General features: G+C 43.7%; 1 protein-coding gene across 3 annotated transcripts in view; it reads left to right on the forward strand.

Moving 5' to 3' along the window:
- The window catches only part of UBE2F (ubiquitin conjugating enzyme E2 F (putative)), a 233,784-nt gene that overhangs the window by 16,606 nt on the left and 199,560 nt on the right, over positions 1-17,618 (forward strand). For all 3 annotated transcript variants that reach the window (XM_063429974.1, XM_063429977.1, XM_063429976.1), the window contains exons 3-4: positions 17,319-17,348; positions 17,441-17,506. In XM_063429974.1, coding sequence (XP_063286044.1) covers positions 17,319-17,348; positions 17,441-17,506 — 96 coding nt within the window. The remainder of the gene's footprint in view (positions 1-17,318; positions 17,349-17,440; positions 17,507-17,618) is intronic.

Raw genomic sequence — 17,618 nt, forward strand, 5'->3', positions numbered from 1 at the left:
TGTGGAGTGCACCCTAATTAAAAAAATAATACATATATATATATATATATATATATATATAAAAGCACTTACTTGCAGTTATACTGCCAATGCCATTTAATTTTCAATGCCATTGTAAATCATAGTAAGCACTTAAATACATTACATATCTAATGACACTGGACTTTATCTGGATGGCTAGCTTAACCTTTTAACTACAGTGTGTAAGTTCTGAGTGCAACATGGCGGCTTCTATCAAATAAGTATGTTCAGCCCAAAAAATATACCCTAGTTATAAAATTTGATAAAGTACCAGTCCTGTGCCAACATCAGCAGTATGAGATCCAGGCATCCAGCCTGATCCAAGGATCCAGTAGAGTGCCAGAGATGGGGACTGCACTTCCCAGTTCACAAAAGATAAAAAATCATAAAAATAATTGCGGCATTCTACTACAAACCCTAGGCAAACATACTAAGGGACCTTTTATGAAACAATGAAATGTTCGTGATATTCTGAAAATGCAGCTTCTTAGTGTGTACTCAAATCCTCCATTTATGATGTATATTATTATGAAACACATGCCTTATTTAAATAAAGAGATGAAAATTATTTAGAGTTTGAGCAAAAAATAGCCTAAAGTAATAAATTATAAATCCCTTTTAGCTGAGGAGTACACAACATCCTCTGATCTGTCACATTACTGCACTGTCAGGTGTATTACTGCGCTACCAGTAAGCCGAGCTCCGTTATTTTAAGTCAACAATGAGCTTGGGTTAGTACTATTTTGTGTTAGCAGTTAAATGGAATATTGTTTTTTCGTGCGACTGGTTCAGAGGGCAAGATTGTTGAAATTGGAAAACCTGCTCAGTATGCTGGAGTTGGATGTGTTAGCCTTATTGGTAATGCCTAGTGGACAGTTTTTATTTAGTATTGGCAAAATTGTGTCTGGCCCCTGTGTCCTGTTGTTCATACAATCATATATAATCTGCCTTTTGTGTGAGCTTTGTGATTTACTTATTTTTCTGCATCCAGTAGCAGTGCATATTATGTCTCTTACTGGGCTTTATTAAGCACAAAAAATAAAAAATACAACAAATAAATTGTGCTGAACAAACCTCATGACTCTGATTGCTGTGCTTTTGAAATGTAACTTATGTTGCAGAACATTTGTTTATTGTATAGATCACTGTAGATTATTTATAACTTCCTGCATTTATTTTCCTACTGTTAAAGACAACCAATTGTTTATTCCCATGCATATGGAAATATATTGCTTTGAATCTTGTAAGAATTCCAGATTTTCTTTTAGTTTGGGGTGAGGGGGGGTGGAGGGGGGTTGTTCTATTTAAACACTGTATTTTGGCTTTAATAAAAAAAAAAAAAATAAAGTTTTTATTTTATTGAATTTCATGCATATTAGCAGACATTCACGTCAGGGTATTGGTATGGGAAATAATACATAACATATTTAACGTCTCTGGTCAGTTACTCTGTGTTTACTGCATCATCAACTATTGATAGCTGTAGGTAGTGTGTGTCAGGTTTCTATTGTCCCCTCCAGCTAAGGCTTAGGGATGTTGGCCTCGCTGTGTGGCCGTGGTATTACCTGGTGGTCAGGTGTTTGGGCACAGAATCAGGGATGGTGTCATAGGGAGTGGGCCTATGTTAATAGCTCAAGTGTAAGCTGCTCTGCTCAACATGCAGAGATTCAAAGTCTACGGACTCCTAGTCTGTTTATCTTGAGGTGGGTCAGTGGTTCGCCTTCGCTGGCGGCTCCTTGCGTCCCCTCTCCGTTATGACTGCTTGTGCCTGCTCTTGCCAGTGTCTCTCTCTGGTCCAAACAGCAGCAAAGTTTCTCCGGGTCTTCTACAGAGGTAAGTGTGAGAATTCGGTCACCATGTGACACCATCAGGGCTCCGTCCGCTCCCCAGCGGTACCGCACCAAGTGGTCTCCCAGCTTCTTGGCCACTGGAGCCAATTTTCTCTTTTCCAGGAGTGCGGCAAAGGGGATGTCACTAAAGAACATTATGGGGGTGCCTTCAAACTTCGCGCTTCCCATCGCTCTGGAGCAAGCCATGACGGCCGATCGTACGTCTGTGTCTCTGGTGACTACTATGGAGTCCCATGGGGCTGCCTCTTGAGCTGTCATCTCTTTCCTGATCCAGAATGCTGTGAGTATCATAGTGTAGTCTGCTCCCCCCTTCTGGCCAATGGCTGCAATCAGCTGCTGTGTGTAGGGTCGGAGCGAGTCCCCCTTTACCTCTTCGATTATTCCCCTCAGGAGTATATTGTGGTGCCTGTGTCGGGACTCTATGGATGCCACCGTGCGGTTTACCCTCTGGGCCTGCTGTGTTAATCCGTCCAGGTTGGTTTCAGTGCCTTGCAGCCGAGTTTTCCGAGCTCTGTCTCTCTCCTCTACTTCTTGGAGCTTTTTCTGCATTGCTCCCATATCTTGTCGTATCTCCCAGAGATCCGATTTCCATATCTGACACATTTCTTTTCAGATCCTAAGGGCCTCCCTTAGACTGACTGCAGACAGAGAATCACATGGCATAATTGCTCTGCCATGGTGATTCAAATTAGAGGGCTGTATGCATTGCTCAGTTTTAAGGGATATCGACTGATACTTGGGGCTCAGTGGGATTTCGACTTGTCCACACCAAAACGTAACAATGTTCCATGCTGTCCTAAAGGTGTTCTAGCGCACTCTGCGGAGAATGGCATGGAATATCCCAAATGCATTAAAGGGATCCTATAGTGCCAGGAAAACAAAGCAAAGCAGTTTTCCTGGAACTATAGGGTTAATAGGTTCCCCCCACTCCCTCGTGCCCTTCTACCGCGGCACTGTTAAAGCACCTTCAGCCACTTACCTGAATTCAGCACGATGTCTTTCGGTGCTTGGTCAGGCTCCGCCCATGCCCCTCCCCAGACATCAGCCGACAGGGATGACCTAATGCGCATGCCTGGCAATGACTGCACGTGCATTAGACCTCCCCATTGGAAAGCATTATTCAATGCTTTCCTATAGGGAAAATATGATGCTGGAGGTGTTCATGCAGGGCGTCAGGAAGTCCAGCGCCGGATAACGGACCAAAAGTCTGTTTGGATTCCGGAAGTGCCCCCAGTGGCTGTCTTGTAGACAGGGCCGGATTAAGAGCACAGTGGGCCTGGTGCTGACAATTATGATGGGCCTCATTACGGAATCTTATGGACCTAAAAGACATAAACACATGCTAATCTCTCTCTAATTTATGCTTTCATCTTTCAAGTAAATCCATAACCCCTAACAGCAGTGTCCAGTGAAGGAGGAAGTCACTGGGCGGGGTAAAAGGGTGGGCCATTGGTGCGAATCACGTGACCAGACCTACCAAAAGGGGAAAACATGCCCAAAAAGGGGGCATGTCTGTCCAAAGAATTTGAAGGGCAGCCTGGCATGAAGGCATGTCAGGCTGCCTGCCAATCATGCAGGCTGTCCAACTAAGGGCATACTATGCAGGCAGCACCCTGAGCTTGACATAAATGCGTCTAATGATGCACTCACTCCATGCTTTCTAAGGACTGTCCCCTATCACTCACTGGTCCACTTGTCTCCTTACCTTCTTACTAGCAGGCAGAAGTTCCTGGTATATAGTCTGGGACAGAGAAAAGGTGCATGTAGTAAGTGTAAAAGAAAGGGGAGATGCCACAGTGTTAGAGAGACCAACGTCTGCATTACCTAAACTAATTTTATTGTCAGCCAGTCCACACAAGTTTTGTTCCCATACATCCCTCTTAAGCTTCCAAACTTAAAGGGACACTATAGTCACCAGAACAACTACAGCTTATTGTATTTGTTCTGGTAAGTAGAATCATTCCATTCAGGTCTTTTGCAGTAAACACTGTCTTTTCAGAGAAAATAACTCCACTGGCCACTCCTTAGATGGCTGCTAGAGGTGCTTCCTGGGGCAGTACTGCCTATTGTGCAGCACTGCCATTCAGTGTCTCCACCCTCTGCATGCAGACACTGAACTTTCCTCATAGAGATGCATTGATTCAATTTATCTTTATGAGGAGATGCTGATTGGCCAGGGCTATGTTGGGCTTGTGCTGGCTCTGCCCCTGATATGCCTAGTTGACGACGGCCTCAGCCAATCCTATGGGCAAGTATTTGTAGTTTGCTCAGACAACCATTTCTGATGTCAGCAGACAGTCAGTTCAGAGACAGAGCCATCAGCTGCAGACTTGAATACAAGTTATATTTTAGGTAGGCAAGAAAGGGCCAGGGTGGTGGTTTTAACCCAATAGGGTCAGAAATACATGATTGTGTTCCTGACCCTATAGTGCTCCTTTAAGCAAGAGTATGTGAAGCGTAGTTAGGGTTGCCACCTTTATTGGGAAAAAATACCAGCCTTAATCATTTGTATAATCACAAGGCGTGACATCAGAGAAAATTCTGTAAAATAACCAGTGTCTCAGTCTCGCAAGTCACCCAGTGTCTCAGTGTCCCTATGTATCATAGAGTCAGTGTCTCCATGTCGCCCAGTACCCTAGTCTCCCAGTGTCCCCATTTCTCCCAGTGTCACAATGTCTGTGTGTCCCCATGTCACTAGGATACTGGGGACACTGGGGGACATGGGGACACTGGGGGACATGGGGACACTGGGGGACATGGGGACACTGGGAGACATGGGGACACTGGGAGACATGGGGACACTGGGAGACATGGGGACACTGGGAGACATGGGGACACTGGGAGACATGGGGACACTGGGAGACATGGGGACACTGGGAGACATGGGGACACTGGGATATTTAGGGAAACTGGGAGAAATGGTGACACTGAGACACTAGGGACACAGACACTGGGAGACATGGGGACACTAAGACACTAGGGACACAGACATGGGAACACAGACACTGGGAGACTAGGGGACACTGGGAGACTAGGGGACAGACACTTGGGCACACTGGGAGATATGGGGACAGTTGTGGACATGGGGACACTAGGCACACAGACACTAGGAACACAGACACTGGGAGACATGGGGACACTGAAACATTTGGGGACACTAAGACACTAGGGACACAGAGACATGGGAACACAGACACTGGGAGACTAGGGGACACTGAAACATTTGGGGACACTAAGACACTAGGGACACAGAGACATGGGAACACAGACACTGGGAGACTAGGGGACACTGAAACATTTGGGGACACTAAGACACTAGGGACACAGAGACATGGGAACACAGACACTGGGAGACTAGGGGACACTGGGAGACAGACACTTGGAGACATGGGGACAGTTGTGGACATAGACATGGGGACACTAGGCACACTGAGAGACATGGGGCACAGACACTGGGAGACTCGGGGACACTGAGACACTAGGGACACTGGCTGGGGGACATTGGGACAGTGGGAGAAATGTGGACATAGTGTCTCCGTGTCCCAATTTCTCAGTGTCTCCCAATGTCCCTATGTCCCACAGCATCCCCATGTGTCTCAGCATCCCCATGTGTCTCAGCATCCCCATGTGTCTCAGCATCCCCATGTGTCTCAGCATCCCCATGTGTCTCAGCATCCCCATGTGTCTCAGCATCCCCATGTGTCTCAGCATCCCCATGTGTCTCAGCATCCCCATGTGTCTCAGCATCCCCATGTGTCTCAGCATCCCCATGTGTCTCAGCATCCCCATGTGTCTCAGCATCCCCATGTGTCTCAGCATCCCCATGTGTCTCAGCATCCCCATGTGTCTCAGCATCCCCATGTGTCTCAGCATCCCCATGTGTCTCAGCATCCCCATGTGTCTCAGCATCCCCATGTGTCTCAGCATCCCCATGTGTCTCAGCATCCCCATGTGTCTCAGCATCCCCATGTGTCTCAGCATCCCCATGTGTCTCAGCATCCCCATGTGTCTCAGCATCCCCATGTGTCTCAGCATCCCCATGTGTCTCAGCATCCCCATGTGTCTCAGCATCCCCATGTGTCTCAGCATCCCCATGTGTCTCAGCATCCCCATGTGTCTCAGCATCCCCATGTGTCTCAGCGTCCCCATGTGTCTCAGTGTCCCCATGTTTTCCAGTGTCCCAAAGTGTCTCAGTTTTCCCAGGTCTCCCAGTGTCTGTGTCCCCATATGTCCTAGTGTCTCAGTGTCCCCATGTGTCCCTGCTGCCTTTCCCCCCATCCCTCACTTACCTGAGCTGTAGAGCTGCTGTCTGGACTCTGTGCTGTGTTGCTGTTTCCCACGGATCAGTGAGTAGTAGAGAGAGGCAGGGATATGCTGTAACTTCCTATCCCTGCCTCTCTCTACACACAGTGACCCCTACTCGCCGGTGCTGGTATCGCAGAGTAATCTCCATTTATTCTGAGAAAAATACCTGCATTTGTATTGCCGGTATTACTGCAATACCAGCACGACCAGGCAGCCTCAAATACCGGCTGTGCCAGTAAAATATCAGTCAGGTGGCAAACCTAAGAGTAGTGTGTACTCTTTTTTTAAATGGGCCTATTCCATGGTCCTGGCGCTGCAGCTCCATCAGCCCCTATGTTAATCCGGCCCTGCTTGTAGACAGCAACTGAGGGCAGACTTAGAGCTGCAATATAAACATTGCAGTTCTCTGGAACTGCAATGGTTTACATTGCAGCACAAGGTGCAAAAGGGACACGGCAACCAGATCACTTAAATAAGCTGAAGTGGTCTGGGTGCCTAGTGTCCCTTTAAGAAGTAAAGCAGGTGCAAAATATAATTTATTTGTATAGCACCTCAAAGATCTGTAGTGTTGTGTAAACTAATGGTTGCAAAACACATAAAATGCAGACAACCCAAGATGGAGCTTGTAACGGATCACCTGGCACCCCGACTGGGTACCTCCGTTGAAGGATGCTCCTAGCGCTTCCTGAGGACTCCAAGCACTGCAGCAGACACCACAACCACTGAACCGGAGAAACATAAATTCTCTCAAGCATATGAATGCTGTATACAGCCGAATAGGACAAACCATGCGAATAGGTTTACACTCCTAGCAGTCAAACTGGAACAGCATACAATAAATCCTCCCCCAATAATGAGACGACACTTTGAGGGTTAAGCAGGAACTCCACTGTAATAGCCACACACTGGCTTTTATGCAAGTTCCCATGCAAGGGGACATCCCACAGGGTGGGACACAGTACAACCAATCATTTACAGGAGAACCGTAAAACACACACAGCACAAACATACATCCCTCCCCTCTACCTGTGATATAATTACTGAACACAATGGGTTAATGTAATTTATCACAGGCAGGAGAAATACACTTTTTATACATACACTGTAACTTTAAAAATATTCACATAAAACATACATATTCAGAATCCGCATATTTTAAATATAAACATAACCAAAATTCAACCAATTCCATCCAGGGGTTAAAAAGTTAAGGGAAAGTACTATTTGACCAAATGAAGCATGGCTTTTCTGCCCAAAACCAGTTCCACAGAGTCTTCTATCCTGGAGATAATTGGGAAGTAATCCAATTATCTCCAAGGACAGAGGCAAAACTCCATTAGCCACATGGCAGACAAAGGACAATAAAAGACATAAAAATACATACTGTTACATTTATCACATAGAACATACACATTCTACCTATCCCCAGATAGCTTAGATCTGAGCGCACATTATTACCGGATGGTGCTCAGATCACACAAAATTCAGTTCAATCGCCATGGAGACAAAGTCTTTCATACAGTCTTTCAGTATACGGCTGGGCTCGATGGCATAGCTATATGGGGTAGCATGGTTTTAACAGTCCGCAGAAAGGCACGAATAAACCTTTCTGCAGGTAAAATAAAAGTTTAAAATGCAAGACCATAGTCTAAAGGGAGCAGGCGAGCAACCAGGCCTCTCCAGTGGACAGTGGCGAGGCTGGTTCCGCCACACTTCTCCCCTTTACCAGACAGACTAACAGGGTATCTGACCTCCTGCCGGTCAGTGCCCTGGTTAGTCCAGCAACCCACCCACAAAGCACAAACAGCAGTACTGCCCACCCTCAATAAATGGTTACTACACCTGGATAAAGTAGAAACTTGTCCATGTCCAGGTGCCTCACCATGGCTGTGCGGGGGACTGGTGGGCTGCCTTGGTGGGTTGCTGAGTGGGCGGAGACCAGCGGTACTCTGCCCTGGTGCCAGTGCTACCACGGAAGTAGCCTGGTTGGCGCCTGGTTGTGAGAGGGGGAGACCGACTGTCTCCCCTCTGGATACACAGTTCTGTTGCTGGGGGACAGGACCGCCCGTCCCTACCCCTTGTGCTGTAAGTGCAGAGACCACGGTCCCATCTGCACAGGTTTATGGGGCTTATCATCTCCCCTTGGTGGGCTAGGCTGCCGCTGGGGAGAGGGGGTAACCAGCTCCTCTCTCTGAAACATAGACTGCCGCTGGGGAGAGGGGGTAACAGGCTCCTCTCCCTGCGACACCCTCTCTTGTTGTAGGGGAAAAACGACTGTCTCCCCTTCCAATACATTGTCCTGCTGTTGGGGACCAGGGCAGACTGTCCCTGTCCCCAGTGGTGTAAGTGCAGAGACTACGGTCCCATCTGCACTGTTGTGGGGCTTACTGTCTCCCCTTGGTGGGCTAGGCTGCCGCTGGGGAGGGGGAACGAGACTCTCCCCTCCCGGTGGAATATTCTGCCGCTGGGGATCTGGGCCGACTGCCCAGCATCCCTGTAGGGCCGGTAGAGAGATCTCGGTCCCATCTCCACCTGCCATCTGTGGGTCTTTCCAGGACCAGTCTATGAGGTCCCCTACTTCTGCAGTTGGTAGTGAAGCAGGGGGTACCTCGGCTGCCTTTTCCCAGCTGTAGGCTGGCAGGTCTGGGTCTGCCACCCAGTTTTCCTGTTCTGCGTCCATGCTCTGCGGCTGACATGAGTTTAGTAGTTCCACATAGTCCATCTCTAGCTCTCTTTCCATGGCAGCGAAACGGCGGAGGTCTTGTCCCAGTCCAATAGATCTCGTGGCCCTGTACCATCTCACCCCGGTAATGCAAGATAGCCCAGTACCGTGACTCTGCTGGACTGCCGAAGTGGACGTCTTCTGCTAAGGCCTTCCACAACAGGCCAGGGCTAGTGTATTTATCCCCCCTCCGGCTGGATGCCCTCTGCCCTCCATGTCTCTGGCTGGACAGTGCACCACCACAGTGCCCGGTATGAGGCATCCAGGCTCAGTTCCCTTTCCACAAAGTACTCAAGTTGTCTCACCTGCTCCCCTCCGGGTTGGTCTCCCAGAAGCGGCATCCGACAGGCCATTTGTTCCTCCAACTGGTATGCGACACCAGGAAGGCGCTGCTGCCGTTGATACTGGACTTCCTCCAGGGCGTCGTACAATAATTCTTTCCGGGCAATATCTCTCCATTCCAATTCACTCTCTTCCTCAGGTGTGTGTGCTGCCCAGCGGTCCATGAACCCCATTTTCCCAAATCTTTCTGTAGACAGGGACGCTGTATGAACACGAGCGTCGCCCTCAATTTGTAAATCCACGAATGGTGTCTCTGAGCTGCTTTACCTCGCACTAGGACGGATGGTGCTCAGATCACATACAATTCAGTTCAATCGCCAGGGAGACAAAGTCTTTCATACAGTCTTTCAGTATACGGCTGGGCTCGATGGCATAGCTATATGGGGTAGCATGGTTTTAACAGTCCGCAGAAAGGCACGAATAATCCTTTCTGCAGGTAAAATAAAAGTTTTAAAATGCAGGACCATAGTCTAAAGGGAGCAGGCGATCAACCAGGCCTCTCCAGTGGACAGTGGCAAGGTTGGTTCCGCCACAGAGCTGACTTTCCCTCACATTACGGAAATGTAGAAAACTATTTTAAAAAGCTAAAGGGGAACAGGCATGGTAACATTGCTGCTGGGGGTCCAATTCACAGGGAGTCAGGCAAAGAATAACAAAACAAAACATAATTTTGTGTGTGTGCGCGTTTGTGTTTCTTTTTTGGGAGAGGGTAACACTTCCCAAATTCTGCATGAAGGCTCTGAGGGAAACGTCATCTGCCCAGACTAGATGGCACTGTTAAATTCCCATGCATGCCCAGTTTAATACTTAGGCATTCGCTATTGTCCGAAACTGGGTGGAAATTTTGGCTACACTCTTAAAGGCACAACCCCCTAAGAATGTAACACCTGAGTGGGTCTGTGCTTATTTTTAAACAATAGCAAACACCTAACTAATTTAAATCAAATGGTACAGAGGGAGTGGAGCGAGATGATGTAATGCGTTCGGCTCTGTCCTCGTGGAACGCAGCTGAGGGAGCCTAACAGCATGAAAGGACTTGTCACGACTAAGCGACGGCGCTACCCTAGGTGCCTCTGAGCATTGTGAGGTGAGGACCTGGTGCTGCGTGAAGTAGCAGGGAGACATAGGACACATCGGACAGAGCCGCAGGTAGTCACCACGGTAGATCTAAAAGAGCCTGGCATGGGAGAGCGCATCCAGTGTGAATACAAACACTGGTAACAGACAGAAATTGCAAGCTGGGACATAACCCCACAAGATGTGTCAATTGCCATATATTTGTGTGTATACACTGTTAAGTTACATTGCAGGGGTTAGTAGAAACAATACCTTATTCATTTACTGTGTCTATAATGCAGGGGCTAGTACAAAGCTAATGGATCCCTAAGAGAACGGTGACAGTGGAGGACAAATAAAGAGAAGCACACAGAGGACAATAATTGATTTAAAAACTACCTAATTTAAATTAATCCTCTCCTATAGCAAGGAGTAGATTGTTAATTGGTCTCTAGTGCTAGGCGAGTGAGCCCAGGGCGTCTGACTCAGGGCCTGACTTTTCAGTTGGTGCTTTAACTTTCTTGTGTCATAACCACAACACCCAGCACCTCTCCCCACTTCCTGCTCTTTAAGCAGTATCCCATAAACCCCCACACCCCCACAAAAAAAAAGAGGGAGAGGAAAGGGGAAAGGAAGGGATAAGAAAAATGAAATAAAGGGAAGAAAATACAAGGGTACGACCAACAGAATAAAAACAAAATCTAAAAGTGTACCAGGATAGAGAGGTAAGGGTGTAAAAGAGAAGGACTTAGGTTGAAAAAAAATATAAGACACAAAAGATTAATACAAAGAAAAGTAAAGACAGCAATAGCAAATGCAAACTAAAACAAAATGGCTACAAAACAGCAAGCATGAAAAAGGAAAAAAAGCCGGAAAATAAAACCGAAAAACGCCTTTCCCTTTTTTCACCAAACCCAACAATTAATAAAACAAACCTGGAAGAATCGATTCTCTCTCTAATGAAGGAAAACAAAGGAAATGGAGAAAAAAAAACCAAGAATCAAGTCAAAGAGAAGGAAGAAATTAATGTGACTACTTACTTAGACATCTAGACACTCAATTTGAGAAATTGAGAGAAGAAATTCAAGCTAATACTATAGACCTCAAAGAACTGCTGACTCTTAACCGATTCCTAGGAATAGAAGAAAAATGAAGTGGGCTGGAACACAAGGAAAAAGCCCACAAAGAACAACGCCTGGCGCTAGAGAAAAAGATGGCTGACATGGAGGACAAATTTGATAGACCTAGAAGACCGGTCAAGATGAAACAATTAAGAATTAGAGGAGTATCAGAACAAATAAATCTAAAAAAATCTGTAACCATACATAGAGGAATTTTTTTAAACACCTGAAGGTTGAATGGGACCCCAGAATCCCTATGATGGAAAGATGCCACAGTGTAAATAAACCTAAAGGCGTCCCAGAACCTCTCCCAAGGGATGTAACGATATGCTGTGCCTCCTCTAAAATTAAGACGCAAATTCTGAGAGCCGTAAGAAGTGATGAATGCGCAAAAGAATATGATACTTTAAAAATATTCCAGGATTTGTCATGGCCAACCAGACAGACCTTTTATGAAGGCACATTAATTCTGAGACGGAACAATATTAATTATCGATGAAGGTTCCCCACGAAAAATATATTACATGAAGGGAAACTCATTAATGGCACAGAAGACCTGAAAAGCTAAACAAAAATAAAATCTGAATCAGTCCCAGCCACTAGTCAACAAATCGGAAAGGTCCACATATTTAAAGAAATGGAGAAGGAGAGGAAAATGAGGCGGGCGATGGGAAAAGATAGAGAGGAAATAAATAAGTATTGGCAGCATTCTAATTAGAGAGTCCCAAAAACTGAAAATAAACCATAAATTAAGTTGATCTCAATGCCAGGGGGGGATTAATACACCATGTAAAAGGTCTATAATTGTAGATTTTCTGATTTAAAAAAAAAAAAAAAAAATCTGGTACAAATCTGTGCCTTGCAAGAAACCCATTGGACAAGATCCAAGGAGAAGACTTAAATTCATCAAGATACCCCATTATTATAAGTGCAGCTTTAGAAAATGAAAAAGGCGTCACATTTATCTTTGCAAAAAATGTTTCCTTAATTATTAAACATCAAGAATTAGACCCAGAAGGTTGATCTATTATCTTAGTATGTGAAATAAATAACAAGATATTCACATTAGCCAATATCTACGCACCAAAGAAGCTACAATAAAATTTATATCAAAAGTGCTTAAAAAATAGAGCAGATCAAACAAGGGTTGGTACGAATTATGGGGGATTTCAATTGCGTAGTTGACCCGCTAAAAGAGCCAGAGTGAACGAAAAAAATAGGAAAAAAGGTGAGAACAGACTGCAAAACTTCAGGACCCTTCAGGACGGGTGACGGACGAGGTCCGTCATCCAGGGGATACCCTTAATGACGGACCTCGTCCGTCACGCGGTAAAATTAACCCCAGATCGCCGCGATCGTGGGGTTAATGGTGCTCCGGTCTGTCTCTGCATTAGAGGCAGACCGGGAGCACCGGATCGGGCTGCCCCTGTACATGTGCCCGCTCTGACAGCATGTCTGAGCGGGCACATGTGCTCTTTATACTCACCTCCGCCTCCCTGCACTTCCGGGTTCAGTGTGAAGTGCAGGGAGACGGATCTTTAGTGATCCTGCCCCCTGGTGTTAAAAAAATAAAGTACAATTAAAATCCCACCCCCCTTTACACCCCCCCCCCTTTACCCATATTAATAAAAAATTAACCCCTTCCCTGCCAATTGATCACTGGCTACAGTGATCAATTGGCAGGGATTACATTTTACTATGATCTGATTTTTTTTAACCCCTGAGGGTTAATTCTTTTTTTTTTAACCCTCAGGGGTTAAATTTATTTTATTAATTAATTTAAATATTTTAAAATTATAAATTTAGCTAGCTGGGGAGGGTGGAAGTTAGCGGGGAATTGGGGGAATTAGTGTTAGGCTAACTAGGGGTTAACGTTAAAAAACGTTTTAAAATAAGCTTTAAAAAGTTAAAAGATTAAGTAAAAAAAAAAACTTTAATAACGTTTAAGTAAAAAATTTAAAAAAATAAACCCTTTACCCAGTCCAAATAAAAATTAACCCCTTCCCTGCCAGTCTATCACTGCCTACAGTGATCAAAATACAGATCACAGTATTATACTGTGATCTAATTTTTTTTTAACCCCTGACGATTAACTTTTATTTATTTGTTAACCCTCAGGGGTTAAATTTATTTAATTAACTAATTTAAATATTGTATAATTAAATATTTTGCTAGCTGGGGTGGGTGGGAGTTATGGGAAAATGGGGAATTTACTGTTAGTGCTGCTTACTGCTAGTTAGGGGTTAACGGTAAAAGAAAAAGCTTAGAAAAATGTTAAATCTGTAAAAAAAAGTTTTTTACGAAAGTTCAGGAAACTTTAAAAAAATTAATAAGCAAAACAAAAGTTTTAAAAAGTAAAAAAAGTTTAAAAAAATTAATTTAATAACGCTCATTACCACTACACCTGGTACAAGCTAGCGGAAAAATGATCCCACGCTAAGGTTCAAAATATGCCTTTTGAAATACCCTGGGATGTCTTCTTTAAGAAATGGTATGGCTTTATGGGGTATTTGGATTATATAGCCTGGTAAAATACTCTAAAATGGGACATGGGCACAGCGTAAAAATGTAAAGTTTGGAAAAAAATTGAATGGCTGTGTCCCAAATGTGCCCCTCCAATGTCCACATATACCTGGTAAAGGTACATACGGGGGTATTTTTGTACTCAGCCGACATAGCTGAGCAACATATAAAGTATTATAGAGTGGTGGTACACATAAGGTTTGCAAAATATACTGTGCAAACTCACTTTGTGTGTCAAAAAGGCAGAAAAAACGCTTATTACCACTACACCTGGTACAAGCTAGCGGAAAAATTATGTGTCGGAGAGCGCGTGGTCCCCAGGATCCGCGTTGTGTTCTTCCTATGTTCTGTTTCGTGATAGATAGGCATACCATGGTCTCCAGAGCTCAACATGTTTAGTGCTTCTTCCTAAAAGTTCTGCATATCTCACTTCTGCTGTGTGGATCTCTCCAATTCTCTGTAGCCACTCTGCTTTGGTGGGTGGTTGGCATTGTTTCCATGTGGCCGGTATTAGTGCCTTAGCTGCGTTGAGCAGGTGTCGCAGTATTGATCGTTTATAATGGGCTATCGAGCTTTCAGTGTAGTGTAGGAGCACCGTCTCTGAAGTCGGGTGTATCTCCTAGCATATTCGTCACTTCCTGTTTTATTTCTTATCAGTATGTCGTGATCAGTGTGCAGTCCCACCAGATGTGGCGTTAGGGTTCCTATTTGGGTTTCGCATCTCCAGAATGTATCTGGGACCCTCTGGTATATTCTATGTAGTAGGGAAGGTGTTCTATACCAGTAGGATATCAGTTTGAAGTTGACTTCTTGATACCTGGTGCTTATTGAGCTTTTGTGTTGCAAGATGAGTATCTGTTCCCATTGGGCTTCTGTGTAGGTCCTTTCAGTCAGTTCCTCCCATTGTCTTTTGAAGGCGTTTTTTCTAGCGTGGTCTCCTGTGATCAGCTGTTGGTAGATGGTCGACACCTCCCGTGTCAGTCATACATAGGTGTTCAAACCACGTTGTCTCCCTGTGTGCTGCTTCCTTGTTGGCCATATTGTGGTAAAAGTGCCTCAGTTGTGCATAATGGAATCTGTGCATCATCGTCAGTTGTTCTGTGGTGGACCACTCTTGTAAACTTTGCAGTCCTGCGTTGTTCAAGACCGCGCTCAGTGAGGTGTAGTCTCCGTCCCCATCTATTGGCCAAGCTGATGGTTATGGATAAACTTTTTAAACAAACTAAATACAAATATACACTGCTTAAACCTTATAGAAACCCAATTTAAACTTTATATCAAATAGATGGTACCTACCACCGAAACGCTTAAAGAAAATCTTTCCAGAGTTATCAGACAGATGCTGAAAATGCAATATTAATGAAGGTAGTTTGATCCACATCTGGTGGCATTGCACACTCCTAAACAAATTTTGAAAATAAGTAATTAAGAAAGTATATCAAATAACGGAAATAAAATGACCTCTTAAGCCTGAAGTGGTCTTACTAAACATGCACTGGCCAAATATGACAAAAAGAACAACCATGTTAATGTTACACATAATTACGGCAGCTAAATTACTCTTGGCACAAAATTGGAAAACAGGGATAATTCCATGCACCAATGAACTAATAAAACAAGCTATATGGAAAGAGGTATTATGGTGAATTTAGGAAATAGATATAAGCAAATAGAAGACTGGGATACATGGATAAAGAAAATGGATAATATATCAGGCTTTCTCTGCTCTATTCAGTGATCCTTTTTCTTTTTTTTTTTCCTCACTTTTCTCTTTTTCAGAATTTAGATCGTAATAACCAACAGAGAGAGAGAGAGAGCGTATGCTCAGTAACAGTGAAGGGAAGTATTAGACAAGATGAGGGGAGAAGAAAGGAAAATAATACACCCTTAAAACGGGCTGACAAATAGAATAATAAAAAATATTGAAACTACATAGGATATAAGAGGTTCTCTCTTTCTCCAAGATCAGATGAGTAAAGTAGACAGACAAAAAACGTATACTAAGAATTAATTGAGATAAGGGGGGGGGGGGGGGGGCATTCGGGTGGGAGGGATTTAAGATTAATAGAATTGCAAGATATATTTATGATCTTGATGATAACATTGTACTAAGGCCTGAATTACACAAGCATTATCAAAAAGTATGCAAGGCAGGTACACGTCTGAAATCAAAAGAAAAGAAAAAAAAATATATATATATTTTTAATCAAATGCCTTACCAATTATCAACAGGAAATAAAACCTTGTTAAATCTAAAACCTTTAGATGACTCTTAGATGACTCTTACCTGTAAAAGTATAAAGAAAAATCTTAGACAGTTGAGGAATCAGTAAAACTCTTCAAAATATCTCCAAATACACTTTGTAGCAGCAGGAATCAATATTAGAAAGGTAGGTTCGGCATGATAGTGTGGCTTTAAGGATTTAATTCTTTTAGAAAAGATTACCTAAAGGAACCCTCCGGACAACATCTTAAGTGCAATGATCGTTTTAGGTCTTACATTCATGCTATAATTTTCTCTGCATCAGTGTAAGCTCATTAAGCAGGGTCCTCCACCTCTCTGTCCCTGTGCATCCAGTTGTCTGGTTACAATTACGTGTCTGTTAGTCCACCCATTGTACAGCGCTACGGAATCTGATGCCGCTATATAAACAATAAAATAATAATAAAGGGTGTGGATTTAAAAAAAAAGAAGAAAAAAAAAAGCTTTCTTTAGCCCAGCAGTGCTAAAATAATAATCTTCCTACCCAGACCCGCATGTCACAGGCGTCAAGTAACCTAAATTTTAAATTCCTGCTGCAATCAATTATCCTTTTGTTTTGCTAGGGCAAAAAATGGGTTTGCACCTTTCTGCAGCATAGCTCTAACCTGAGGACAGAAACTTGTCCATTTGTTATCTGTATGGTATTTCAAAGTTGTGATAAAAGGGAAATGTAAGAGAATGAATGTGACTGACAAGGCAGAGTCATCTCAGCATGTTATTTTACACTAATTTCTGATTGGCTGAGCTGTGTACATATTCTGAATACATTCAATTAAGAAAATGTCTTGTGAAAATGGAGACATGACTAAGAAGTGGAGCTATGCTTTCATAAGTACAAGTTTTTTTTTTTTTGTGTGTTTTTTTTAATACAGCATAGAAATGAGGCCAAACCTTAAAAATGCATTGCAAGTTGCATTGTTGCCTGTCATGTGCCCGTATCTGTGGTAATTGAAAAGCAGTTCATATTGATTTCTGTACAGAAACTTATGATTAGTTACTTGAGATACGATATATTTATCTCTTATGATAGTTTAGAGCTAAATATACAATATGATATACAATGTTTTCAGTTTGTAAGCTCTTCTTTATATGTCTCCTCTCCTCCATTTTCACAGAAGTTGCAGAACTTGAAGCCAACTTACCATGTAAGTAATACATTTTTTATTTTATTAATTTATTTTGTTTGGTCAAGGGACAATCCTATTTATATGAACTAATTTGTCTTTTATTAAACTAGGTACCTGTAAATTGAATTTTCCTGATCCCAACATGCTGCACTATTTCCAGCTGACAGTGAGCCCAGGTAATCTATGAATTAACGTACAGTATGTAACACTCAAGTAGTATCATTATCGGGTTAAACTTTGAAATAGCCTGAATTAGAAGCAAGATGAAAGTCTAGCTTTCATGTGCTT

This window comes from Pelobates fuscus, chromosome 8 (genome assembly GCF_036172605.1).
Source record: "Pelobates fuscus isolate aPelFus1 chromosome 8, aPelFus1.pri, whole genome shotgun sequence".
Taxonomy (NCBI): Eukaryota; Metazoa; Chordata; class Amphibia; order Anura; family Pelobatidae; genus Pelobates; species Pelobates fuscus.